Source organism: Hemicordylus capensis, chromosome 4 (assembly GCF_027244095.1).
Source record: "Hemicordylus capensis ecotype Gifberg chromosome 4, rHemCap1.1.pri, whole genome shotgun sequence".
NCBI classification, from domain to species: Eukaryota; Metazoa; Chordata; class Lepidosauria; order Squamata; family Cordylidae; genus Hemicordylus; species Hemicordylus capensis.
This window is the reverse complement of record NC_069660.1, coordinates 321,604,589-321,630,848: the sequence shown is the minus strand read 5'-3', so window position 1 is coordinate 321,630,848 and position 26,260 is coordinate 321,604,589. Positions and strand designations below refer to the sequence as shown.

Below are 26,260 nucleotides of genomic sequence, written 5' to 3'. Positions count from 1 at the left end.
TCCAACAAAAATGGGCCTGTGAGGGGAGGCCAGAGGGGTAGATGCTGGAGACCCCCCCATCCCATGGCTGCCGCAGTACCCCTCAAAAGCAACTGCTGCCCTCACCGGGCAGTAAGTCATTTTTTAAAACTAAAAATTGAACAACACCCTCCCACACACACTCTCGCCCACCCTCGAACCGGTTCTAATTCAAACCAAACTGGGCCCTGTTTGAAGGGTGCCCAAACCAAACATGCCTGGTTGGGTTCAAGCTGGATTTGAACCAAACTGGGCAAACTGGTTTTGTGCACATCCCTCTCATCAAGGCCTGTTCTTCTATAACCCCTGATAAGTTGGCAAAGAGGTACCTTTTAATGTGGTGATTCTCTTTATTTAGCAGAGGGAGAGTAACTGGCCCTATCCAGCCCCAGCACAGCATCCCTCCAGTGACTGTTGCTGGTGTCTATCTTGTGTTTCTTTTTAGACTGTCAGCCCTTTGGGGACAGGGAGCCATCTTATTGATTTATTATTTCTCTGTGTAAACTGCCCTGACCCATTTTGGGTAGGGCGGTAAGCCTGGGAAAACGGGTAGGTCTTTCGGTTCTTCTTCCTAAAAACAAGCAGAGAAAGAGATGGCCCAACTCCTCTGGATGCTTGCCTCCTACACTGCAGCCCAGTGCCAGTCACTCACTGTGTGTCTCTGTTATGCAACAGAATTACATCGCCCTCCCCCTCACAATGGCAGGAAGAAACCCCCAGCCCCTCCCCCTCACACACACCCTTCTCGACAGAGACAGGCCTCTCTGCTCAAGGGAGCTTTCAAGCCCATCCCTCCATCGAAAGTGAAGCAGAGATTCTCTCCTGAAATGAGTCAGAGGACTCTGCTCTGCCCTGTACCTTGGACATGTTAATGCCTTCCTTTCTCACGGTCAGTTTGGGATGGTCTCTGTTCCCAGCTTCCTCTCCCTCTTCTCTCTCAGTGTTTCCCAACCTTTTTTCATCTTGGGGTACACTTGCATAAAAGGTGGGGCACTATCTCTCCAATCCAAATATGTCTTTTGTGGGGGGCGGCAGCAAAACTACTGTCGTTCATTTTACATACACACTCGCCTGCCTCCTCCAGCCTCACATCCATCCTGGACACATCCCTTGTGTCCTTCCCGGTGCCTAATGGGATGAGTCAGCTCCGAAAGCCGGGAGTTTGAACTTCCCACCTTTGGAGCGACTCCCTTATGCAATAGGAGGGGCACATCCCACCAGGTGCATCATGGGGCCAATCTGAGTGCCCCATTTTGGAACTCATTCACCAGAGGGAGGCCATGGGGCATTATTATGTCTTGTTTACACAGTCAGGCAGGTGTTATTGACTGGTTTGTTTTATCCAGACATCGAGTCCTTCCCAAGGACCTGGGATGCCTGAATTTTATTGTCAATGTTGTTGCTGTTGTTATAGATATTGTTGCAGAATATAGGCTGTTCCCAGTAAAGTTGCTTTTTGTAATTGGCTGATGGTGATTTCTGTGACCGCTATGGTGTTGAGGCATTCTTCAAGTAGTTTTTGGAATTGCACCTAGGGCACCAATTACCACTGGGATTATTTTGGTCTTTTTCTGCCACAGCCTTTCAATTTCAATTTGTAGATCTTTGTATTTTGTTGGTTTTTTCTATTTCTTTTTCTTCTATTCTGCTATCCCCTGGTATTGCTATGTTGATTATTTTAACTTGTTTTTCTTTCTTCTCAACTACAGTTCTATCTGGTGTATTGTGTGGCAGATGTTTGTCTATTTGTAGTTGGAAGTCCCATAATATTTTTGCATCTTCATTTTCTTCAACTTTTTCAATTTTATGGTACCACCAATTTTTGGCTACAGGTAGCTTGTATTTTTTGCAGATGTTCCAGTGTATCATCCCTGCTACCTTGTCATGCCTTTGTTTGTAGTCAGTCTGTGCAATCTTTTTACAACAGCTGATTAGGTGGTCCACTGTTTCATCTGCTTCTAGACAAAGGCGGCACTTGCTGTTTGTTGTTGAATTTTCTACTTTTGCTCTTATTGCATTTGTTCTTATTGCCAGTTCTTGTGCAGCCAGTATTAAACCCTCTGTTTCTTTCTTCAAGTTGCCATTCTTAAGCCATTGCCAGGTCTTGGTGATGTCTGATTTTCCACTTATATTGTGCAAATATTGACCATGCAGTGGCTTATTTTTCCTCCCCCCCCGCTTGGTTCTTGACTTGTTCTTTCTCGTAGGCCTGCTTTGTTTCATTGGTATTGAATAGTTTCTTGTTATTGACCATTTTAAGTGGTCAGTAGAGATTTTAATACATTATTATTAAATACTACATTATTATCATTATTATTATTAAATACATTATTATTAATGTATTATTAAATATTACACTAAATAGTTATTTTAAGACATCATCATCATCATCATCATCATCATCATCATTATTATTATTGATTTGATTTCTATACCGCCCTACCAAAAATGGCTCAGGGCAGTTTACATAGAGAAATAACAAATAAATAAGATGGCTCCCCCAAAGAGCTCACAATCTAAAAAGAAACATAAGACAGACACCAGCAACAGTCACTGGAGGTGCTGTGCTGGGGGTGGAGAGGGCCAGTTACTCTCCCCCTGCTAAATCAAGAGAATCACCACGTTAAAAGGTGCCTCTTTGCCCAGTTAGCAGGGGACATGGCACTCGTGTGCCACAGCACATGGAAACGCTGCTCTGTCCTGATGCTGGATTCACTTCCATACACTTCACCCATATGCACTTCCACACGTCGCTTGACGCTCTCAGCAGCACCGGACCTCTCCATGGTGGCTCTAAGCAGGTGCTGTTGCTCTGTTTCAGTGCAAGGTGCTACTCTTTGGCCTCTCCACCACACTTCCCCTCGGCCCCACCTACTATAGTAAATGTCCTGCCAGAAATTTGACAGCTGCCACATCAGGTCACTTCCTACAGATGTGCCTGATGGATTTCTGCCTGACACATTGTGCCATTATCCACAACATCCCACAAATGGGCCACTAAAAGAAAGCACCATCAGTCCCATGCAGGAGCTCTGCATCCTCACAGCTGGAAGCTATGTTCCCAGCTAACCCCCAGCAAGGCTACCTTGGGGGCACTGTGGAAGAACTAAAATGGAGTTAACTCAGATCCAAAAGGAGTGCCAAGTCGGGGGAGGTCCAGGGGCAGAGCACATTACCTTGGGTGCTTGAGGAGTAGCTGACAGGGGGTGGGGACATGTGTAGAACAGGCCCTGCTAGAGTGCCAGCCACGTCCCCGTCTACTGGCACAAAGGGCGCTTTGCATCTCTCTGATCAAGCTGGGATGGTGCTGGGGAGCAGCCGGGGATTCCTGACTGCTTCAAGGGCACTCCTGGCACATGGCATGAGGGAGGCACCTGTTAGAAGTGATACTTCTAAAGCATTGCTCTTGGCACCGCAGTAAGCTCTTCTGGCCACTAGAGGCATAATGAGATGTTAAAAGGTCTGCCTTGGTCAGTTAGAGTCATTTAGAACGGTTCAGTTGTTATTAAAGGCTCCCTGTCTCCAAAGGGCTCACAATCTAAAAATGAAACATAAGATAGGCACCAGCAACAGTCACTGGAGAGATTCTGTGCTGGGGATGGAGAGGGCCAGTTGCTCTCCTCCTGCTAAAACAGAAGAGAATCATCACTTTTAAAAGGTGCCTCTTGGCTTAGTGAGCCAGGGCCAGTCTTCCTGAGCATCTCATGAAACTGAAGGCTAGGAATTTTATGACCGCCAAAAGGAAGTACTTCCCCTACAGCATGTAATTAATCTGTGGAATTCTCTGCCAGGGGATGTGGTGATGGTCACTAGCTTGGTTGGCTTTAAAAGGGGCTAGGCAAATGCTATGTGGTTGCTAAGAGTCCACACCGACTTGATGTCACTTAATCAATCAATCAATCAGGCAAATTCATGGAGGGCAGAGCTATCAATGGCTACTGGTCTGGTGGCTCTAGGCCACCTCTAGCCTCAGTAGCAAGATGCCTCTAAATGCCAGTTGCAGTAGAGGAGTAACAGCAGGAGAGAGGGCATGTCCTCTCCTCTTGCCTGAGGACTTCTCAGAGGCATCTGGTGGGCCACTGTGTGAAACAGGATGCTGGACTTGATGGGCCTCCTTGGCCTGATCCAGCAGGGCTGTTCTTATGTTATGTTCTTATTCTGAGCCTATTGTAAATGTATTGGAAGTAAAAAAATGATTTGAATTTGTAGTTTGTAATAAACCATTTGGAAGACTTTGATTTGTGCAGAGCCAATGGGCAGCATCTAAAGCCAAGTGAAGAAAATGCTTTTAAATGTTATCAAAAGAACAAAATATGTTTTGTCTATGGGAGTCCTAGACATATGAATGCAAAGTGTCTTTAGAATGAAGAATTTGCTGCTAAAAAGGAGGTGACACCACATTTCAAGAGGAGTGAGTCACCAAAGCATACAAAGAAAAATGCTTGGAAGCAAGTGTTGGGAAGTCTCTCTGGTAAGAGATACCTTTCTATTACAGCAGAGTGCACTGAGGCAAAACACAGCAGATTCTGCCCAGCCATGCGTGTTTGCTAAGAGCAAAAGAAACTTGGAGCCAGTTCATAGTTTCAAATCAATATAAGGAGTCTTTATTGCAGAACTCCATTCTAGATAGGAAAGTGGAGAGATAGGCTCTCTAATCTATCTATCTAGCTGGATGCAGAGAGATGCTGTCTGCATCTCTGCACACATGGTGCAGAGAGAGAGGCGAGTGTGTGTGATAGGGAGAAGAAGAAGGAAGAGAGAGAGAGGCAGGAAGGAAGTTGATAGCAATCTACATATCAAAGGGATAATGTCAGAGCAGTAGAGGATGTTGTCATCCTGAATTTTTGTACTTTGATGTACTGGTTGAGCCAGCTAAGTCCAATGTCTTGTCTCCTCTAGCGCTCTGACTCACTAATCTGTCCCCTTCTGTCATTGAGTCATGACATTGAAGGAGGAAGAAGTTGATGTAATTATTGTGCCAACTAACTTGTATCCAGATGTGATGAAACATAAATCTCTGTCATCTGGTGGGCCACTGTGCGAAACAGGATGCTGGACTAGATGGGCCTTGGGCCTGATCCAGCAGGGCTGTTCTTATGTTCTTATGTCTTAGCTCCTGGGAAGAGGAGGGCAGCCCTCCCTCTCCGTAATGGTTATAAAATAGAGGGCAAAGGCCTGGCCAGTGTCCACCATTTTTCATCCCCTAACATCCTCCCAGGAGAGAAGCTGTAGAGATTAATGTTCTCTCAGCCAAGGGCCCACCAACTGTTAGACTAAGGTTAATCTCAGTGCTACTTCGTTTTTGTTTATGTACTTCCTTTCGAATTTCTGTGTGCCTTTCTTTACTTTCAGTTCCCCCTATTTTCCCCAGTTCCTTATTCTGTAAGCAACCCTTGTTTCTTAATAAATTGCATATACTTAGAAGTGGCTTCAGTCTGGTTTAAAAGGTTCTGGAGGGTTCTTTGCAAAACTCTTCCCCATGTGCCTCGTAAGGTCATGTGCTACTTTTGAGTTGTTTTCGGAATAATATATTGTTGTCTTGAGTTTCCATTTTCAAGGAAAACATCAGGAACCACTTTGAAGTTCTGAACCTCATTGATAGGGAACCAGAGGAACTGTGGAATGAAATCAAAGAAGTTGTTAAGGTCAAATGTGAAGAGACTGCCAAAGACCAAGAAACAGAAGAAAGCAAAATGGATGTCAGAACAGACGGTGGAAATTGCCAAGAAGAGGAGAGAAGCCAAAGTCAAGAAAGATAATGACTTCAGGAAGAAACTTAATAGGGAATTTCAGAAAGCTGTTAGAAGAGACAAGGAGCAGTACTACAACGACATCTGTAAAGACCTTGAGGATGGAAATAGACCCGGAAAAACAAGGCATGTTTTCCAAAAGATCTCTGAACTCAGAAGGAGGTTCCAAGCTCAAATTGGCATGTTAAGGGATGCCAAAGGACAGATATTAACTGATTCAGAGAAGATCAAACAGAGATGGAAGCAGTATACTGAAAATCTGTACAGCAGGGACATCAAAATCCAAGATACTCTAGAACAGGGATTCTCAACATTGGGTCCCCAGATGTTATTGGACTTCAACTCCCATAATCCCCAGCCAAAGGCAACTAGCCCTGGGGATTATGGGAGTTGAAGTCCAATAACATCTGGAGATCCAACGTTGAGAACCCCTGCTCTAGAAAATATTCCCTACTTGCAAGAACATCTAGTATGGGAAGTTAGATCAGCACTCTGGTCATTACCAAGTTAGAAGGCTACAGGAATTGATGGCATAGCTATAGAAATATGGCAAGCAACAGAAGAATAATCAGTTGCTCTAACCAAACTATGCCAGCAAATTTGGAGAACACCACAGTGGTCAACAGATTGGAAGAGGTCAGTCTACATACCCATACCAAAGCAAGGAAACTTAAAAGATTAAGCAAACCATCGCACAATATCCTTATTTTCCCATGCTAGCAAAATAATGCTCAGGATCATCCAACTCAGATTAGAGCCCTATATGGAAAGAGAAATGATGGATGATCAAGCTGGTTTCAGAACAGACTGAGGAACAAGAAACATCATTGCTGATGTATGCTGGATAATTGAGAAAGCCAAAGAATAAAAAAAAGAAGTCAATATGTGCTTTATTGACTACAGAAAAGCCTTTGATTGCCTTGACCATGTCAAGTTATGGAATATCCTTAGGAAAATGGGTGTCCCAGAACATCTAATTGTTCTCATGAGAAACATGGAAGCCACAGTCCAGATGGAACATGGTGAAACAGACTTGTTCCAGATTGGCAAAGGAGTAAGACAAGGCTGTATACTTTCTCCTTATTTATTCAGTATATATGCTGAACATATACTGAAAGAATCTGGATTGGAAGAAGATGAACATGGCTTTAAAGTTGGAGGAAGAAATATCAATAACCTGCACTATGCTGATGAAACGACTCTGATAGCTGAGAATGCGGATGATCTAAATGCTCTAGTAATAAATGTCAAGGAGCACAGTGAAAAAATGGGACTACAACTAAATATAAAGAAGACTAAACTAATGACAACGGGCACAGTAACCAGCCTCAGAATTGATAATGAAGACATTGAAGAGATGGATAGCTTCTGCCTTTTAGGATCGACCATCAACAGTAAAGGATCCAGCAGTCAAGAAATACACCACAGACTAGCACTTGGTAGGGTTACAATGAAGGCCTTGGAAAGGATATTTAGATGCCGTGACGTGTCTATACCTACAAAGATTAGAATTGTTCAGATCATGGTTTTTCCCATGGCACTTTATGGATTCAAAAGCTGGACTTTGAGGAAGCGAGATAGAAAATGTATTGACGCTTTCGATCTTTGGTGCTGGAGAAGACATTTGAGGATGCCATGGGCAGCCAGGAAAACAAACAAATGGATTATAGAATAAATCAATCCAGAATTTCCACTCAAGGCACAAATGACCAGGCTCAAACTATCATACTTTGGACACATTATGTGAAAACCCAGCTCCTTTGAGAAGTGCATAGTGCTGGGAAATGTTGAAGGAAAGAGAAGAAGAGGACGACCAGCAGCAAGGTGGATGGACTCGATTATGACAGCAATGAATGCACCACTGAGAGACCATAAAGGCCAAGTTGAAGACAGATCATCCTGGAGAGAATCTATCTATGTAGTCGCTAAGAGTCAACATCAACTTGACAGCACTGAATCAATTAATCAACCAACCAACCAACCAATCAATCAGAGTTGGGTTGTGTAGATTCCGCCTGTACAGTGCCTAAAAGTCCCAAGCCAGACAGTTCTAGGCTCTTGAAGCCATGTCTGAGCCTGGTAAGTGGCTTTAGATCAGTCTCCAACTGGTGGCAGCCTACCTCGAAGGAGCGGTATGCTCCTAAATTGGGATCAGAGCAATCTCTCTACTGAGGGTAGATCCTAGGAAAGCCTAGAGTCACCCCCATCTTGTCACACCAGAGCAAAATGAAAATATTAAGGCTCAGTCAGAGATAAGACGCTCAGCAAGAACCAATAATGATGTTCTAGCAAAAAGACTCTCATATGTGACTAGAAAAAGAAGAAAATGTGCAAGAGCCTAGTAGATGGGAGGATATTGATGAAATGCCAGCTGACCAAGCTCACCATTGGAGAAAAGCTGCAGAAGAAGAGATCCAGTCTCTACACAGGAGTAATACCTGGATACTCTTGGATACTTGGCTGCCTGTGGGAAGAAAAACTGTAGAGTACAAATGGGTTTTCAAAGTGAAGCAAGATGCAGAAAGAGATGTCCAGTGCTCAAGAGCAGGGCTATAAACTAAAGGATATTCTCAGAAATATGGTGAGGCTTATGATGCAACTTATGGTAAAACACTCTTCCTTATCTATAAAACGCTTGGTGTCCATCCGTGGATGGACACCAAGCGTGTGTCCGTGCCTCCCTGGCCTCTTCTGGGCATGCGCGAAGCGCATGGCCAGAAGAGGCCAGGGAGCCAGGACCGCCAGCACCCGGCGGCCATCTTGGGTGGCCAGAAGCGGCCGCCCCGAAGAAGCCGGGTAAGCGGCGGCGGGGGACACTGGCCGAGGCGGCGGCAAAGCCGCCGCCTCGGCCAGAGGAGACGGCGCGGCCAGGGAGGCAGCAGAGCCATGGCCGAGGCCTGCCCGTGCTGCCGCTTACTCGGCTTCTTCGGGGCGGCCGCTTCTGGCTGCCCAGGATGGCCGCCGGACGAGGCGGCGGAGAAGAATGCGGCGGTGGGCCCGGGCAGCGGTGGACCAGGCCGGAGCCGCGGGCGGCGGTGAGTGGCGGACCCGGCCAGAGCCGCGGGCGGGAGGGGTAATGGCGGCGGTGGTCTGGAGCGCAGAGCTCCCCTAGCGCCCGTTATCCAATGGGCTACAAAACCACTAGTCTATAAGAACACTGTATTTCAGCAGCAAGGAAAAGGTACGTAGACCATTTAGATGTCAAAGCTGCATTTTTACATTCATTCATTCATTCAATTTCTATACCACGCTCCCCCTGCTAAATAAAGAGAAAGGCACCACGTGAAAAGGTGCCTCTTTGCCAAGTTATCATGGAATACATGGTGAAATTAAGGAGGGCATTTACATGGAGCAACCTCCAGGGTTTGTGAAACCTGGTAAGGAGGGTTTTGTGTGTAAGAACATAAGAACAGCCCTGTTGGATCAGGCCCAAGAAAGCCCATCTAGTCCAGCATCGTGTTTCACACAGTGACCCACCAGATGTCTCTGGAACCCTACGGGCAGGAGTTGAAAGGAGCATGCCATCTCTCCTGCTGTGACTCCCCTGCAACTGGTACTCAGAGGCACCCTGCCTTTGAGACTGGAGGTGGCCTGTAGCCCTCAGACTAGTAGCTGTTGATAGACCTCTCCTCCATGAAGTGATCCAAACCCCTCTTAAAGCCATCCAGGTTATTGGGTGTCACCACATCTTATGGCAGAGAATTCCACAAGTTGATAATGTATTGTTTGAAAAAGTACCTCTGTTTGTTCATCCTAAATTTCCTGGCAATTTCATGGGGTGACCCCTGGTTCTAGTGTTTTGTGAGAGGGAGAAGAATTTCCCTCTATCTCTCTGTTTTTTGAGTGTAAGCTCCAAAAGAGTATTTATGGCCTAAAGCAAGCAGCAAGAGCCTGGAATATAAAGCTAAACCAGTGGCTAGTTAAACAAGAGTTTATTCAAGGAAAAGCTGACTCTTGTCTATATTCAAGGTTTAGAAACAATAGATGGACTTATATACTAACCTCTGTCACTGATTTGATTGCTGTCAACATAGAGAAGATAGTGATGAAAGTTGAGCATTTAAACAAAGAAATGGAAATAGAAATCCTGAGCGGGGCTTCAGCAGTCAGGGGCAGGCAGATCTTTAGGGTGTGTGTGTGGGGGCCTTCTTGGCTCCCCATTGCTCACCCCTGGCTTTGACAGCCTCCATCCCCACATCCCACAATCAGTGGTTTGGATTTGTCCAAATGATTTGGCAACCGGAGTCTTTTACGGGGATATATGGAAATGAACATCTTTGCCTCTTCACCTCTATCTCTGTTTGCAGAATGCAGTGAGACCTCAGAGGACCGAAATGTGCCAGGTGCTAGGGCTGACTCCCGGTGGGGGGCGGGGAGAGATTCCTGGACAAAGTGCCTTCCTTCTTGGGAGGGCCCTGGTGGGTTTATAGAGGGGCACGAGCCACCACTCTCACCACTGCAAATGCTGGAATGACATGCCCCCCCGGGGGGGGGGCTTCCCAGGCAGGGCACTGCAGCAGAGCTGGCTCATGGCCGCTCGGGAGTCCCCCCCACCCCGGGCAACGCTACGCTGGGCCCATTACGAGAGCTTTGGAAATGGTGGCTGAGCCTAGAGCCAGGAAGGAGGCAGCCCACAGGCAGGGTAGCCTCCCCCCAGGCTCCAGGCCTTAGACGTGGGCCGTGTGTAGATGCCAGGAAGGGGGTTGGCCAGAGAGAGCACCAGCAAGGCAAGCATCAGGCCTCTCTCTCCTCTCTTTCCCCACCCAGCAGAATCTGACATGCCATTGGGAGCTAGGCTGGCCAGGAACAAATTCTCCTGATCCAAAGGAAGACCCATCTGGGACCTAAACCAAGGAGGGAGGCTGCTGAGGAAGGTTCTTTCCCGAGGTCCGTGGGGGGGGGCGGGGGCGGCGGGTGCGTTTCTCACCTCTTGATCTTGGTCATTCTGCAGCTCTGAGGAGTGAGCACCTGAACCATGTTGTCACACGAGGAGAGTTTCCTGGTATTCCAGCCTCTGGTCCATGAGCAGCCCGGCTCCCCCCAGGGACCCAATGAGGAGGGCCAGCCAAGGGTCCCGGAGGACAGGAGCCTCCGCAAAGCCTTCCTTAGCAAGGTGAGGCCACTGGTCGGAGAGCCGGCTGTGTCTGCTAAGAGAGGAGGTTGGGGAGGGGGTCTGTGGGCTGTGGGGCCTGAGGGGCTGGGTTGGTGTGGGGCAGCGATTCAGCAGGGCTAGCTGTGGCCGTGGGGTGGTGAGCTCAGCTCCTGGTCTCCCCCATGCCAGGGGACGCCTGGTGGGAGAGTGCAAGCTTGGCAGGCAGAAAGTGGCCAGACGCAGTGCCCAGCAGCCTCTCCCTTTCAAAAGGTCCCAGGGCTGGAACCATCTCACATCAGGAGACCCGGGGGAGAGGTTGCTGCTGCTGCTGCTGCTGCTGCTTTTGGTGATGAAATAGTTGTTTGGCTAGAGAGCAGTTTGGGCTCAAGCCCACTGTTGCCAGAACCTGAGGGGTATACTCGTGCCCAGTACCCAGCTATAGAGGGGCCTTGGACCAAAGCACTCAATCCAACGGGCCAGTTCTAGGCAAGCCTTAGAGTGCTTGGGGGCAGCAGGAACCTACTAGAACTTCTAGGTTTTCCCAGAACCTTTTTTAAAAAACTCTCAGATCTTGAAAGTTACAGAATTTTAACCAGCCAGTCTATGTCTCACTCAGAGCACAGGACAGGGATGACTCAGCAGGAAAGTCTTTCACATGCTGCAGATTAGCACTGGTTTAGGGAGATTATCCATTAAGCTGGCCTGAGCCAGGAAAGGAATTTTCCACTACCTACAATTTGCTACACCATACCAGGCAAAAACAAACATGGATATGTGCCAATGGATGGCTGGACTGGCAGAGGGACTGCTTGGACTGCTTCACTGTGGCAGTCGCCAAGACAGGGAGAGGTGTAACTGAGGTACCCGTCCCTGCGACTTGCTTGTGTCAAGCAACCAGGCTGGGTGGCAGCTGCGGACGTGTCTCTATGGGCTATCACTTTCATGAGAGAGCAGTGCACTCAGCTTCTATCGCCATCACACAGGAAAAATCACTCCATTAACTGAAGGCAATACCACTCCTGCTGGACAGTTCTTCTCATGAAGAATGCCAGAGACTGCATGCTTTTACCCAAGGGGACTGGATTTATATCTGGCCGCCAAGGATCAGATAACGTTATATTGTTTGATGTAGCAATCGGCCCTCCCTTACCCTAAAGAGTGAACCGGAAGTGAACCCTGTCCTGACTGACAGGCTAGGGAATAGCCACTCAGCACATGGTGGGCGGGCCATGAGGGAGGAAGAGAAGCGTGCTCAGAAGAAGCTAGGAGGGGGATGAGAGAGTATGGGTGGAAGGCTGAGTGAGGAGCCCCAATGGAGCTTTTGCTGCCTCATGGTCAAAGCTAGTCTGAAGAATTCTCTCATGGAAGGACATCAGATCCTTGAGAGACAGGATTGCAAGAAGCTTGAAATCTCTACTGGAGTTTGGATTGAGTTCAAGTGGAAAAGAAGCCAGGGCTTCTGAAAGGTGTAGCAAGGGAACAGTTTGTTAGTTAGCCTACGTTAGGTTATTTTACTTTCATGTGCTGTGCAAATCCAACTGTTCTGTTGTGTTTTATCTGTAATGTAATTAAGCTAAGGAAAACTGAGCCAATGCCCTTTCCAACTAGGGCTTTGTAAAAGTCTCTGTAGATTCCCAAAGGTGCTTTTTGGTATTTTCTTACATTTATGTTCTTTGCAACTGGGTAACCACCATTTTAAAAGTATGCTGCCCCAATATCATCTGAGGGTGCTTTTTGGAAGTATTCTTGCAAGTACTGAGTGTTTCTGTTACCTGTAACTAAAAACTGAGAGAGCCTCAGACTGAAGCTGTCTGTAGTATTTTGAATAAAGTTTTTTCTCTTTTTTGTTCTTTGTATTTTACCTGCCTCTGAGTGGATTTTTAACTCAGGAAAAAGGGGTTTTTACTCTGGTACAAACACGTCTCAAGTTTGATTGCTCAGCAACTCACTCTACCAAGTGTGCTCATCACGTGTAGGCTGAATGTGGAAGGGTTTTTGGACTTTTCCCTAAGAAAAGGCGAGGAGGACATTCACCCAAATCCAGTGGGGGCGGGGGGCAAACCCTGTCACAATTAGGGTGTGGTGGCAGAAAATCATAGGAACATAGGAAGCTGCCATATACTGAGTCAGACCATTGGAGAATCTAGCTCAGTATTGTCTTCACAGACTGGCAGCAGCTTCTCCAAGGTTGCAGGCAGGCATCTCTCTCAGCCCTATCTTGGAGAAGCCAGGGAGGGAACTTGGAGCCTAGATGCTCTTCCCAGAGCAGCTCCATCCCCTGAGGGGAATATCTTACAGTGCTCACACTTCTAGTCACCCTTTCAAACGCAACCAGGGAAGACCCTGCTTAGCTAAGGGGACAAGTTATGCTTGCTACCACAAGACCAGCTCTCCTCTCCAAGACCAGCTCTCCTCTCCGCTACTGAGAGGAATCAGCTACTGAGAAAATAGTTTAAGTTTTTTAAAGGGACAGCCTTCGTTGAGCAACCATGGAGGGAATAATTCATCATTTTTCTTTCCCCCACATGGGCTTGCTTTGAGACAAAGGCTAGGCTTAAATCCGCCACAGATGTATCAGCTCCATCCTTGGAGAAGCAAGACCTGGCCATTATAATTTCTTTAGATGTGGAGAAGGCATTTGATATGGTCCATCTGGGTTTCTTGAAACGTGTTTTGATCAAATTTGGATTTCCCCCAAGTTTTCTGACTCGGGTTACTATACTACCCAGGTCTTCTTTTTCACAAGTTATCATCAATGGGCTTCTATCTATCTATCTATCTATCTATCTATCTATCTATCTATCTATCTATCTATCCATCCATCTGATTTATATACCACCCTTCCAAAATAGCTCAGAGTGGATTACAACAGGATAAAAACAATTAAAACTGTTATCTTCTTTAATTAGGCAAGAATGGGGCACACGTCAGGGATTTCCAATATGGAAAATACCCTTGGCTTGTGCCATTAAAGATTTGGATAACATAAAGGGTATTACACTAAGTGGGATCGAGCACAAGCTGATTTTATATGCAGATGATATGTTATGCTTTATTGATAAACCAGAGGTCTCAATTCCTAATCTTATTTCCCTGGTTCAAAAGTTTGGTAACTTATCCAGTTACTCCATAAATTGGGGTAAATCGGATTTGATGCCCTTAGGTTCCACGGATTTTCCTGATGAGTGTAGGGTTTGGGGTTTTAGGTGCTGTCCAGAGTCTTTTGTCTATTTAGGTATAGTAGTCTCCAGGAAACTTTCTTTTTTGCTTTTTAAAATTTTATTGGTTTTTACAATATCTTAACAATCCCATTACATCTAATTAAGTAAATATTGACTTCCCGCTCACCAGTCAGCACGATTCATTAACTATACAAGTCAACCATTGCTATAGTAATTCAAAACATTTATCCTACACATTGCAAACTCGATTTTACTCTACCCAACCTATTATTACTAAATTTCAAACCCTGCTGAAAAGTCGATATTAGCAAAATAGTTCTTTAAGTATAGTAAGAATGGTTTCCAATCTTCTTTAAAACATTCCAAGTTTTCATCCCTTATCAATACTGTACGTTTTGCCATCTCAGCATATTCCAAAATTTTTATCAACCAATCTTCTTTTGAGGGCACTTCATTGTCCTTCCATTTCTGCGCATATACTAATCTGGCTGCCGTGGTTGCATACATTAAAAATGTTAAGTTTCTTCTGGAAAACTCTCCTTGTGTTATTCCCAGCAGGAAGGATTCTGGCCTCCTAGGAAATGTCATTTAAAACATTTTCTTCAACTCATATATCATATCTCAAAAGGCCTTTGCCTTCCCGCAAGACCACCACATATGAAAAAAAGTTCCTTCACAATGTCCACATTTCCAACATTTGTTTGGAACATTTTTGTACATTAATGCTAATTTTTTGGGTGTCAAATACCATCTGTACATCATCTTGTAATAATTTTCTTTTAAAGTATAACATTCAGTGAACTTTAAATCCATTTCCCATAATTTTTCCCAAGCTGCCATATCTATATTATGGCCCACATCTTGAGGCCATTTTATCATAGTCCTTTTAACCACTTCATCTCTTGCCTCCTCCAAAAGCAACAGCTTATACATCTTAGAAACTAATTTTTTGTCATTTTCACACAGCTCCTTCTCAAATCTCAACATTTGATCTTCAAATCCAACGTTAAGATCCTTCTTATAGATTTCATTTAACTGATGGTACTGAAACCAGTTACTAACCAAATTTTGTACTTCAATTAGGTTTTTTAATTTACAGCCCTGTTCTTGGAAACATAACAAATCCCTGTAGGTACCCCATTCAGGTTGCATATTTACCTCTTTACGTGCTAAAGCTTCAATCGGGGACAGCCATAATGGAGTTTTAGATTTCAACCATTTTTTATATTTTACCCACACTCTCATTAGACTCCTTCTTACATAGTGATTAAGAAAATCTTTATGCACTTTACTTTTATCATACCACAGATATGAATGCCATCCAAACCTTCTATCAAATCCTTCCAGATCAAGTATTCTAGGATTTCTTAATGTTATCCATTCTTTTAACCATGTCAAACAAACAGCATCAAAATACAACTTTAAGTCTGGCAGAGTAAGACCACCTCTTTCTTTAGCATCTGTTAAATTTTTAATTTAATTCTTGGTCTTTTCCCTTGCCGAACCAATTTGGTTATGTCCTTTTGCCATTGCTTAAAACAAGTTAAGGTGTTAATTATAGGAATAGTCTCAAAAAGAAACAGCATTTTAGGTAAAACATTCATCTTCACAACTGAAATTCTTCCCATTAAATATAAGTTCATTCTAGTCCATCTTTGCAAGTCAGTTTTTACTGTATTCCTACTGTATAATTATTTGAAAACAACAAAGAGTTTTTGTTTGCCAACCAAACGCCCAAATATTTAATTTTCTTCTCCACTTTCAGTTCACTTATTTCAAAAAATCTATCATTAGATTTCTGGTCCATATTTTTTGTCAACACCTTCGTTTTAGTCTTATTTATATAAAACCCGGCCAATTGGCCGAATTGTTGTATTTTTTTCCAAAGGTCTTCCAATCTTCTCTGATGGATTGTCTAGAAAAAACACCACATCATCTGCAAAGGCTCTAAGTTTATACTCTTGTTTCCCAACTTTCGGGCCTTGTATTTGATCATCTTCTCTAATATTTCTGCAAAGCACTTACAGTACTAATATAAAAAGTAATGGGGAAAGTGGACAGCCTTGTCTAGTTCCTTTTTGTATTTTACAATTATCTGATAATTCCCCATTTATAATAATTTTAGCGTATTGCTCCGAATATAGGAAACTTTCTCAATTAGTAAATTTAAGCTTTTTTCAATTTTTTGGCTCAAATAAAAAATTACTTAGCTCGGTGGGTTACGATTCCGCTGAGTATCTGGGGTAAAATAAATGAGGTTAAGATTAATCTAATGCCAAGGCTTATATATTTTAAGAGGTCTTCCAATTCTTATACCATTAATTGCATCATATTTTAAGCAAGTTTAAAAACTAGTTATAACAAGGACACCTGCCCAGATTTTCACTTCATAAACTTCAACTAGGTGGATTTAAGTTTCCGCATTTTTCAGGCTTATCATTGGGCATTTATTTTATCTTCAGTCTTAGGATGGAATAATGCATCCCAGGTCTTGGTCACAGCTTGGGCACAGCTCAAGAGTTATTATTTGACCTCACTGAAAAATTGGCAGGTATATTGGCCAACATTAACTTGGTTAGTTATTTGTTCATGAATCTGGGTCATTCTTGGTGGTTAAAGCCACAAGGCATTTATGGAGAACCCTGGGTTCTAGACATGGTTTTGATCCTTTCCAGCATGAAAAAAAAAAGTTGTGGGAGAATCCCTGTTTGAAGATTGCTCCTAAGTCTTTTTATTGGGCCTCCCGCAATGTTATTACACTAGATCAATTGATATCTTCTGAAGCTTTCTTAAAAACCTTTTGACACTTTGAGAGCTGAGTTTGATCTACCTTCAAAGGCTAGTTGGAAGTTTATTCAACTAAATCATTTATTGTCATGGCTCTTTGGTCCTGATGTGATTGCAGCTTCTGAAACTCCACTTCTATTATTAGACCTGGAACATTTATTGGATGCACCTAAGCTTGTAACCTTGCTCTATCAGAAACTTAAAGATATTGATAAGATTGATATTGATTATATCTGCGATACTGGGAGGAGAGCTGGTCTTTTGGTAGTAAAGTGTGCCATTAAGTTGATTTTGACTCATGGTGCCCACAGAGCCCTATGGTTTTCTTTGGTAGAATACAGGAGGGGTTTACCATTGTTTCCTCTAATGCTGTATGAGATGATGCCTTTCAGCATCTTCCTATATGCTGCCTGATATAGTACCAGGGGGGATTCAAATTGGCAACCTTCTGCTTGTTAGTTAAGCATTTCTCCACCACGCCACTTAAGGTATTGGTCTTGTGGTAGCAAGCATGAATTGTTCCCATTGCTAAGCAGGGCCCACCCTGCTTTGCATTTGAATGGGAAACAACATCTGTGAGCACTTTAAGATATTCCCCTCACGGGATGGGTCTGCTCTGGGAAGAGCATCTGTATGCTTGCATGCAGAAGGTTCCAAGTTCCCTCCCTGGCATCTCCAAGATAGGGCTGAGTGACACACCTGCCTGTAACCTAGGAGAAGCCACTGCCAGTCTGTGCAGACAATACTGAGCTAGATGGACCAATAGTCTGACTCAGTATAAGGCAGGTTCCTATGTTGCTATGTAATGACCTTGAATACCCCATCTTATTAAATCAATGTTGAGTTGCTATGAAGGCAAAGAAACATGCTTTTAAAGATCTCAAAATGCAGCGAATACAACAGAAACATTTATTCTGTGTCTATTGGACACCTCAGAGAGTGTTTAAAAAGGATAGTTGCAGCCTACTAGATGTTGGAGGTGTAATCTATATGAGGGTACAGAGAGGAGAGCTGTTCTTGTGGTAGCAAGCATGACTTGTCCCCATAGCTAAGCAGGGTCTGCCCTGGTTGCATCTGAATGGGAGACTTGATGTGTGAGCACTGCAAGATCTTCCCCTCAGGGGATGAAGCCGCTCTGGGAAGAGCAGAAGGTTTCAAGTTCCCTCCCTGGCTTCTCCAAGATAGGACTGAGAGAGATTCCTGCCTGCAACCTTGGAGATGCTGCTGCCAGTCTATGAAGACAATACTGAGCTAGATAGACCAATGGTCTGACTCAGTATATGGCAGTTTCCTAGGTTTCCTATGTTCCTACACAAATCATTTGGTCCTGTCCAGTTCCATTTTAGCTTGAAATTATAAGGTAGTTAATATGCCATTGCAATTATCATTGTCCATTAAGGATGTTCATGTTTTGCTGAGGTACATCCCCAGCATATGGAATCTAGCAGGACATCAATAACTGTGGATTCTTTGCACTTGAGGTGTTGCCAAAAGGATTATAATACAACACTGGAAGGACAAATTCCCTCCGGAATTGCAACTTTGGATTACTGATATGCGTTCCCTGTCAGCATTTGAATTAGTTTTCATTCATCAGCAAGGTAAAGAAGAGGAATTTTCAGTGATTTGGTTGAACTTTAATGAATTGTTCATGCTTTGAAATATAAAATGTATATCCTTGAGGAAGGGATTAGTTCCACCACCACCCCCTTTTCTCATGCAGTAGTTAGAGTTAGGGTTAGGGATAGGGTTAGGGATAGGGTTAGGTTAGGGTTAGGGTTAGGGTTAGGGTTAGGGTTAGGGTTAGGGTTCCCTGTCAGCATTTGAATTAGTTTTCTTTCATCAACAAGGTAAAGAAGAGGAATTTTCCATGATTTGGTTGAACTTTAATGAATTGTTCTTGCTTTGAAATATAAAATGTATATCCTTGAGGAAGGGATTAGTTCCACCACCACCCCCTTTTCTCATGCAGTGGTTGTTTCTTATTATCTTTAAACTATGATTAATTGATTTTTCTTTTTCTTCCTCCCCCCTCCAGTTATATTCACACATATTATTGTTATTATTTGTTTACACAGTCAGACAGGTGTTATTGACTGGTTTGTTTTATCCTGATATCGAGTCCTTCCCAAGGACCTGGGATGGCTGAATGTTATTGCCAATGTTGTTGCTGTGATTATAGATATTGTCGCAGAATATAGGCTGTTCCCAGTAAAGTTGCTTTTTGTAAGTGGTGGATGGTGATTTCTGTGGCCCCTATGGTGTTGAGGTGATCTTCAAGTTGATTTGGAATTGCTCCTAGGGTGCCAATTACCACTGGGATTATTTGGGTCTTTTTCTGCCACAGCCTTTCAATTTCCATTTGTAGATCTTTGTATTTGGTGATTTTTTCCATTTCTTTTTCTTCTACAGTATTCTGCTATCCCCTGGTATTGCTATGTCGATTATTTTCACTTGTTTTTCTTTCTTCTCAACTACAGTTCTATCTGGTGTATTGTGTGGCAGATGTTTGTCTGTTTGTAGTCGTAAGTCCCATAGCTTGTATTTTTTGCAGATGTTCCAGTGTATCATCCCTGCTACGTTGTCATGCCTTTTTTTGTAGTCAGTCTGTGTGATCTTTTTACAACAGCTGATTAGGTGGTGCACGGTTTCATCTGCTTCTAGTCAAAGGCGGCACTTGCTATTTGTTGCTGATTTTTCAGCTTTTGCTCTTATTGCATTTGTTCTTATTGCCAGTTCTTGTGAAGCCAGTATTTAACCCACTGTTTCTTTCTTCAAGTTGCCATTCTTAAGCCATTGCCAGGTCTTGGTGATGTCTGATTTTCCACTTTTATTGTGCAAATATTGACCATGCAGGGGCTTATTTTTCCACTTTACTGCTTGGTTCTTGACTTGTTCTTTCTTGTAGGCCTGCTTTGTTTCATTGGTGTTGAATAGTTTCTCGTTATTGACCATTTGAAGTGCATCTTCTTCACTGTCCTTGATATATTCTGCAAGGCCTCTTTTCTCCTTCTCTGCTGCTTGATGGACTTTCATCATTCCTCTTCAACCCAAGCTGCAAGGGAGATATAACCTATCTACATCACTGTGGGGGTGCAGAGCATGATTGATGGTCATTCTTTTCCTGGTCTTACGATCTAGCGTCTCTAGCTCTCCCTGGGTGCAGTCTATTATTCCTGCAGTGTATCTGATAACAGGTATAGCCCAGGTGTTTATGGCTTGTATGGTGTTCCTGCTATTGAGTTTGGATTTTAGGATTTTTCTAACTCTCCTGATGTATTCACTTCCCATTTTTCATTGAACTTCAGTGTGTGCAGTGTTATCAGCCTGGAGAATGCCCAAGTATTTGTAATGTTCTTTCTCTTCCAGGTTCTTGATGTTGCTTCCATTGGGTAGTTCTATTCCTTCTGTTTTTTTTAAATTTTTCCTCTCTTCATTATTAATGCAGCACACTTGTCTAGTCGAAACTCCATTGCTATATCGCTACTGAATATACGGACAGTGTTTAGCAGTGATTCGATTTCTGACTGGGACTTTCCATACAACTTCAGATCGTCCATGTACAGCAGATGGTTGATTTTACTTGATGTTTTAGATATTTGGTATCCGAGGACTGTTTTGTTGATTATTTGTGAAAGTGGAGTCATGGCGATTACAAACAAGAGAGGGGATAGTGAGTCCCCTTAGAAAATACAGCTTCTAATGCTAACCTGTTCGCCATTGATTGTTAACTGTGTACTCCACATGCTCATTGCTTTTTAAAAAAAATAAATATCTGAATGTTTTTGCTGACACCAGTTGTTTCTAAACATTTTAGTATCCATGTGTGAGGCAATGAGTCGAAGGCTTTCTTGTAACACTTGCAACACTTAGATTTGTTTTTTTCCTCTTGCAGTTTTCTAAAATCATTTTGTCAATCAGCAGCTGGTCTTTTGTGCTTCTGGTGTTTGGGCAATTTCCTTTCTGTTCAACTGGAAGCTGTTTATTCGTTAATAAATGTTGCATTACTTCATCTGCTATTATTCCAGTTAATAATTTGAACATGGTTGGCAGGCAGGTTATCGGTCTATAATTACTTGGAACTGCACCTTTCGCTGGGTCTTTCATGGTGAGATGAGTTTTCCCAGTTGTTAGCCATTGTTCAATATTACCTCCTTGCAAAATGTGATTGAGCTGTTTTGATACAGTAGTTGTTTATGAAGGCTTGTTAGGTGTTTAAGCCAAAAGCCATGCAGTTCATCATCGCCTGGTGCAGTCCATTTTTTAATTTTCTTTGCTCTTTCAGTTATTAATTCTGGTGTTATTATTCGATCTTGCCTTTGTTGGTTACTTTTGACCTCTTTTACCCAGCCTGATTTTTTATTATAATCTATAGGATTGTCCCATAATTTCCCCCAGAATTTCACTGTTTCTTCTTTATTTGGTGTGTCTACATTTCTTGCAGTTTCTCCTTCTATGCTTTGTTAGAAATGTCTCTGATTCGACTGGAATTGGAGATTCTGCCTGTGTTGTGTAATTCGGGCTCCATATCTGCTAATCTTCTTTGATGCTGCTGTTATTTGCTGCTTAATTATTTCCAGGAATTCTCTAATTTTCCTTGAATCTAGGTGGTATTTTTGGATCTGTTTGGTGTTTTCATTCTTCAGCTTCTTGTCTTTAATATCTTTCAGTTTACTAGCATCTGATCTAAGCCTGGAAATTTTATTTTCTAATCTAATCTCTCATTTAGGTGATGTACTGCTTTCTTTTTTTACAGGTCCACTGATCTTATATCCAAGCTCTTGTGTTGTTATCGTTGCTGCACTGTACATTAGTTGGTTTGTTTCTTGCAAATTCTTGGTTGTTATCTCTGCAAGTGCAGCATTGACATCTTTTAATGCCTGAGCAAGTTGTTTTTGGCAACTGTTTTTAGAGCGGGAAGTTGAACCCTGGTGGTTGTTTGGTTCATGTGCTCAGTTATTTTTTGCTTTAGTTCTTGTTGCTTTTCTGTTAAACGGCATTTGGGTTTTTGAGGTGAAGGCAAAGGGGAGGTTGCCTGGTTTTGATTTTGAAACAGTTCAGTAACAGTGGCATCCTCTATTTCCAACACCTCTTCCACCTGCGCCTGAGCAACTTCTTCAATTGGTGGTAATTCTTCTTCCATATCTTGAGCCTGTGTTGCTCTTTGCAGTTCTTCCAGCTCAACTCCTGTGACTACTTTATTTCTTATTATGAATCTTCTCTGGTCTGCTAGCCTTTGTTCTGTTATTTCTGTATCTGGATGCTTCTCTTTCCAAATTTGGTTCATTCTTTTAAAATAACCTCTTCTAGTTGGACTAGACTTGTAATAGCAGATCATTATTTCCTTGTTGGGATTTTTCGTATATTTTTTCCGGTTAAGCAATGTTTCTTCCAGTAACCTTGCAGTCTCCAGCCCTGGTTGCTCAACTGAAGATCCTGAGTCCTGTTGCCCACTTGCCACCAGATGTCCAGGGACTATAGCACCTGGCGCGGTCCTTGTTGACCTGGGCGACGACTGATCCGGTATAGATTTGTTAAAGTTACGTCTCACCATATTGTTGATGGGAGAGGCACTCTTTGTCCGGCTCCTCTGGTGAGACCTGTCCAGTATGGTTGGACCTCTGGCATAGCTCTCACCTTCCTCAGAGCACACAAGCCCCAAAACCACACCAAGGTAGTGCCTCACTGGGGGATGAAATTATTATTATTATTATTATTATTATTATTATTATTATTATTATTATTATCCTTGATGATGTTATACACTGTAACCTTATTGCGATAAAGAAAAAGGAAAGAAAAAATACTCAAGAGGAAGGGGCTGGGCCCCACTTCCCCAACTTCACTGTACAAAAAATAGAGCAAAACCCTTTCAGAATTCCTGAGTGAGACTGCCCTTTAAAGCTGACCCTGGGAATCACTGACCTGCCCTAGCTCATCTTTGCCACAATCTAATCAGCCTGCCCTGTTTGTGCTGCCACCGTGACTGCATGTGCTCATGAACATACTTCTTTATCAATTTATTTTTGGTGAACAAAGCACACTGTGCCCATCTTGCCATCCCGCCCCCTTTCTCTTCTGGTTTTCAGAGCGGGGAACAAGAGAGACAGCAAGAAGCATTGGGCATCTCCAATGTGACCTTTCCCTCTGAGAGGCATAGATGCTTGGGATGGGACAAGGCAGTGCCCCTGTTGCTGGGCAATGGCTTGAGAAGTGCAGAGACAGGGGGCAGGTGTGTTCTTGGGTGGGTCTGGGCAGCCCTCTCTATGATCTTGGTTCCAGAAACAGCATGAAACCCTATTTATGGTGGCATCTGCATTCGGATGTAACACTGCCTCTTTCAAACCTCTGGTTGGAGCAGCAAAACTCCTGGCAACCCAAAAGTTCCAACTGGAGTTTGTCAAGGGAACTGCAGGTCACTTTTGCTGCAAAACTGTGGTCTCACGCATTTGGACGTACAGTGGTCCCTCTACTTACGAAATTAATCCGTTCCGAATGCACATTTGTAAGTCGAAAAGTTCGTAAGTCGAAAAGCGGTTTCCCATAGGAATGCATTGGGAACGGATTAATGCGTTCCGGAGCCTAGAAAAAAGACCTAGACCCCCAGTAAGGCTTGCAAACTGCACAGGAACATTTCTTTTCAAGAATAAACAGGCAGTAAACAGGCAGGCAAGTCAAGGAAACCGCATGTAAAATTTGTAAGTCGAGGAAACCCCATCTAAAAATTTGTAAGTCGAAAAAACCGCATCTAAAACCGGATCTAAAACTGCCGTTTGTAACTCGAAAAATACTTATGTCGAGTAGTTCGTAAGTCGAGGGACCACTGTACACAAATTCCAACCTCTACCCCATTCAACTTCGGTTTGGCGTTGCATGCGAATAGGGTCAGATAATTTTTTTCTCCCTCTCTCCCAACACTAGAACCAGGGGTCATCCCTTGAAACTGACTGCTAAGAAATTTAGGACCGACAAAAGGAACTACTTTTTCACACAGCACATAATTAATCTATGGAATTATCTGCCAGGGGATTTGGTGATGGCCACCAGCTTGGACGACTTTAAGCAGGGCTTAGACAAATTCATGGAGGGCAGGCCTATCCATGGCTGATGGTTTTAATGGTTATAGGCTGCCTCTAGGTTCAGAGGCAAGATACCTCCTAATACCAGTTGCATGAGAGTAGCAGTTGGAGAGAGGGCATGCCTTCACCTCTTGCTTGTGGGCTTCTTGGCGGCATCTGGTGGGCCACTGTGTGGAACAGGAGGCTGGACTAGAGAGGCTTCCTTGGGCCTGACCCAACAGGGCTCTTTGTTAAGGAGGCCACTTTCAGTTTATTGCCCTCAGGAGCGGGTTGGCCTAGAAGACCTCTCAGCTTCCTTGGAATGCAAACCTTCTCTCCTGAGGGCACACAGGGCTCTGCCCCAAGCACTTACTGGCTGAGCCCATCTGGTAGGTCCCTCCCCAGACATTAGCAGCAGCACTGCAGACAAGCAGGCTGTGCCATGGGTGATCCTGACTGAGCTGCTGTCCTTGTGCCTGCAGGTGATCCTGGTGCTGGTCACCCAGTGGGCTGTGACTTTAGCCTTTGTGCTCATCTGCACTCTTGTGAAGCACACAAAGAAACTTCTGTTGGCCCACATCTGGCTGGCTGGCGTCCCTGTGGTGGGCTTCTTGTTTTCTGCCCTCTCCTTGCTGTGCTGTGGAGACTCCTTCCGGTGCAAGCGGCCCTGGAGATTCGTTGTGCTGGTAGGAGCCTGGGCTAGTTGTGGGGAGGGGGGAGGGGGGGCCAAGGGCTGCCTGGAGGAAAGTGAGCTGGGAAGGGATAATATGGTCTGGCAAGGAAAGGCTGTTGCTGCAGGGGAAGCAAAGCTGACAGGATGTCCAAGGGTACAGCCAGGGCTCCCAGCCATTTATAACCCTAACCCTAACCCTAACCGGCTCACAAACCTTTAGTACAGGTGCCCCACAGAGATGTTAAATGTTCCTTTAGCTCCTTCCTTATTGATTTTTAAATCTCTATTGAAGACTTTTCTTTTTCGCCAGGCTTTTGCCCTGTAGTTTACCTATTTGGTTTTTTCTTTTTTGTTAGTTACTTTAGTTTTTAATTTAGAATGTAATTTTAAGGTTGTACACCACCCAGAGCCTTCGGAGTGGGTGGTATATTAAATGTTTCAAATAAGTAAGTAAGTAAATAAATAAATAAATAAGAGTGTGTGTGCGCGTGCGTGCATGTACGTATGCACACATACCATATTTACCCAAATAGAAGATGACTCTGAATTTATGACAAGACACTTAAAAGGTAGAAGTTATGTACAGGTTATACCTATATTTACTCAAAAGGAACAGGACTCTGAATTTAATATGAGCTCCCAATTTCCAATATAAAAAATTCCTTGGAAAATCCCTAGTTTTGGAATCAGGTAAATACAGAATATTGATCTATTTATTTAGCACATTTATATTCTGCCAAACACAAAGTCTCATGGAGTTTATGAGACTTTTAAATTTAAAAGTCACACATTTAAATATTACTGCTGTGAGACAGGCTCTTCCAGTTCACCATCTTGCATCCATACTAAGTTATGGGAGTGAGTGCTCCCATTGAAATTAATGGGGCAAGTTGAGTACTCAGTGCTAATATTCTGATGCCTGTCAATCAGGCAGAGGGGAGGGCTCTGTCTAGCTTCAGCATATAGCCAGCCTATCAGTAGCAGTGGGTGAGGGTCTTTACCCCCCCCCCGCTTCTGGGTCGTCGGCAAGCTGGCAATCCTCAGATGGGGAACATACCTGCATTGTGGGGAGTCCAGAGGGTTAGGGTTAGTAAACCCCTGGGATACAGAGAGGCCCTTTGGACCACTCCAAGGCCTGAGAGGGCAGGATGCAGGCTGAGAAGAACACCTAGTCTCCCCCCCACACCCAGCTCAGCCCTTTTGGAGAGGGCAGCCAGGAGTTCCTACTGCTGATGGCAGCTGTCTCTGCTCCACAGGCCATCCTGACCATGGGCTTCTCCTGGTGGTTGGGAATGAAGTCTGTCTTCTACAAGAAGGAGTTTGCCTTCATCCCCCTGGGCATCACTGCCGTCATCTGCCTCTTTGCTGTGATCTTCTCCATCAAGGTGGGGGTGTGCTCTGCCCCTCTTCCCCCCCCCCCACTGCTTGGGTGCTCCATCAGAAAGGGGGGGGGGCTGCTCTGCTGCTGATGGTGCGCGGGGGGGCATTTTATCCCATTGGCCAGCACAGACAACTGCTCCTTCCCTGCCCAGAACAGCCTGGGCTGGCTGGTCCACTCCCTGGACCCACTGGGGTCTGGCCGGCAGCTGGCCGAGGGGAGCAGTGAGAGGCAACCTGTACGCCTTTCTGGGATACGGCCTTCCCAAGCCCATGTCCAGTGACTCCTCGGGGCCAGACGTGGAGCAGGGGAGAAACCAGCT

General features: G+C 44.2%; 1 protein-coding gene across 1 annotated transcript in view; it reads left to right on the top strand.

Annotated features, from left to right (window-relative positions):
- The first annotated feature begins 773 nt into the window (after nucleotides 1-773).
- LOC128323264 (protein lifeguard 1-like) overlaps nucleotides 774-26,260 on the top strand; it is a 38,838-nt gene continuing 13,351 nt past the window's right edge. The window contains exons 1-4 of the mRNA XM_053245992.1: nucleotides 774-907; nucleotides 10,539-10,881; nucleotides 24,370-24,573; nucleotides 25,817-25,945. Coding sequence (XP_053101967.1) covers nucleotides 10,744-10,881; nucleotides 24,370-24,573; nucleotides 25,817-25,945 — 471 coding nt within the window. The 5' untranslated portion in view covers nucleotides 774-907; nucleotides 10,539-10,743. The remainder of the gene's footprint in view (nucleotides 908-10,538; nucleotides 10,882-24,369; nucleotides 24,574-25,816; nucleotides 25,946-26,260) is intronic.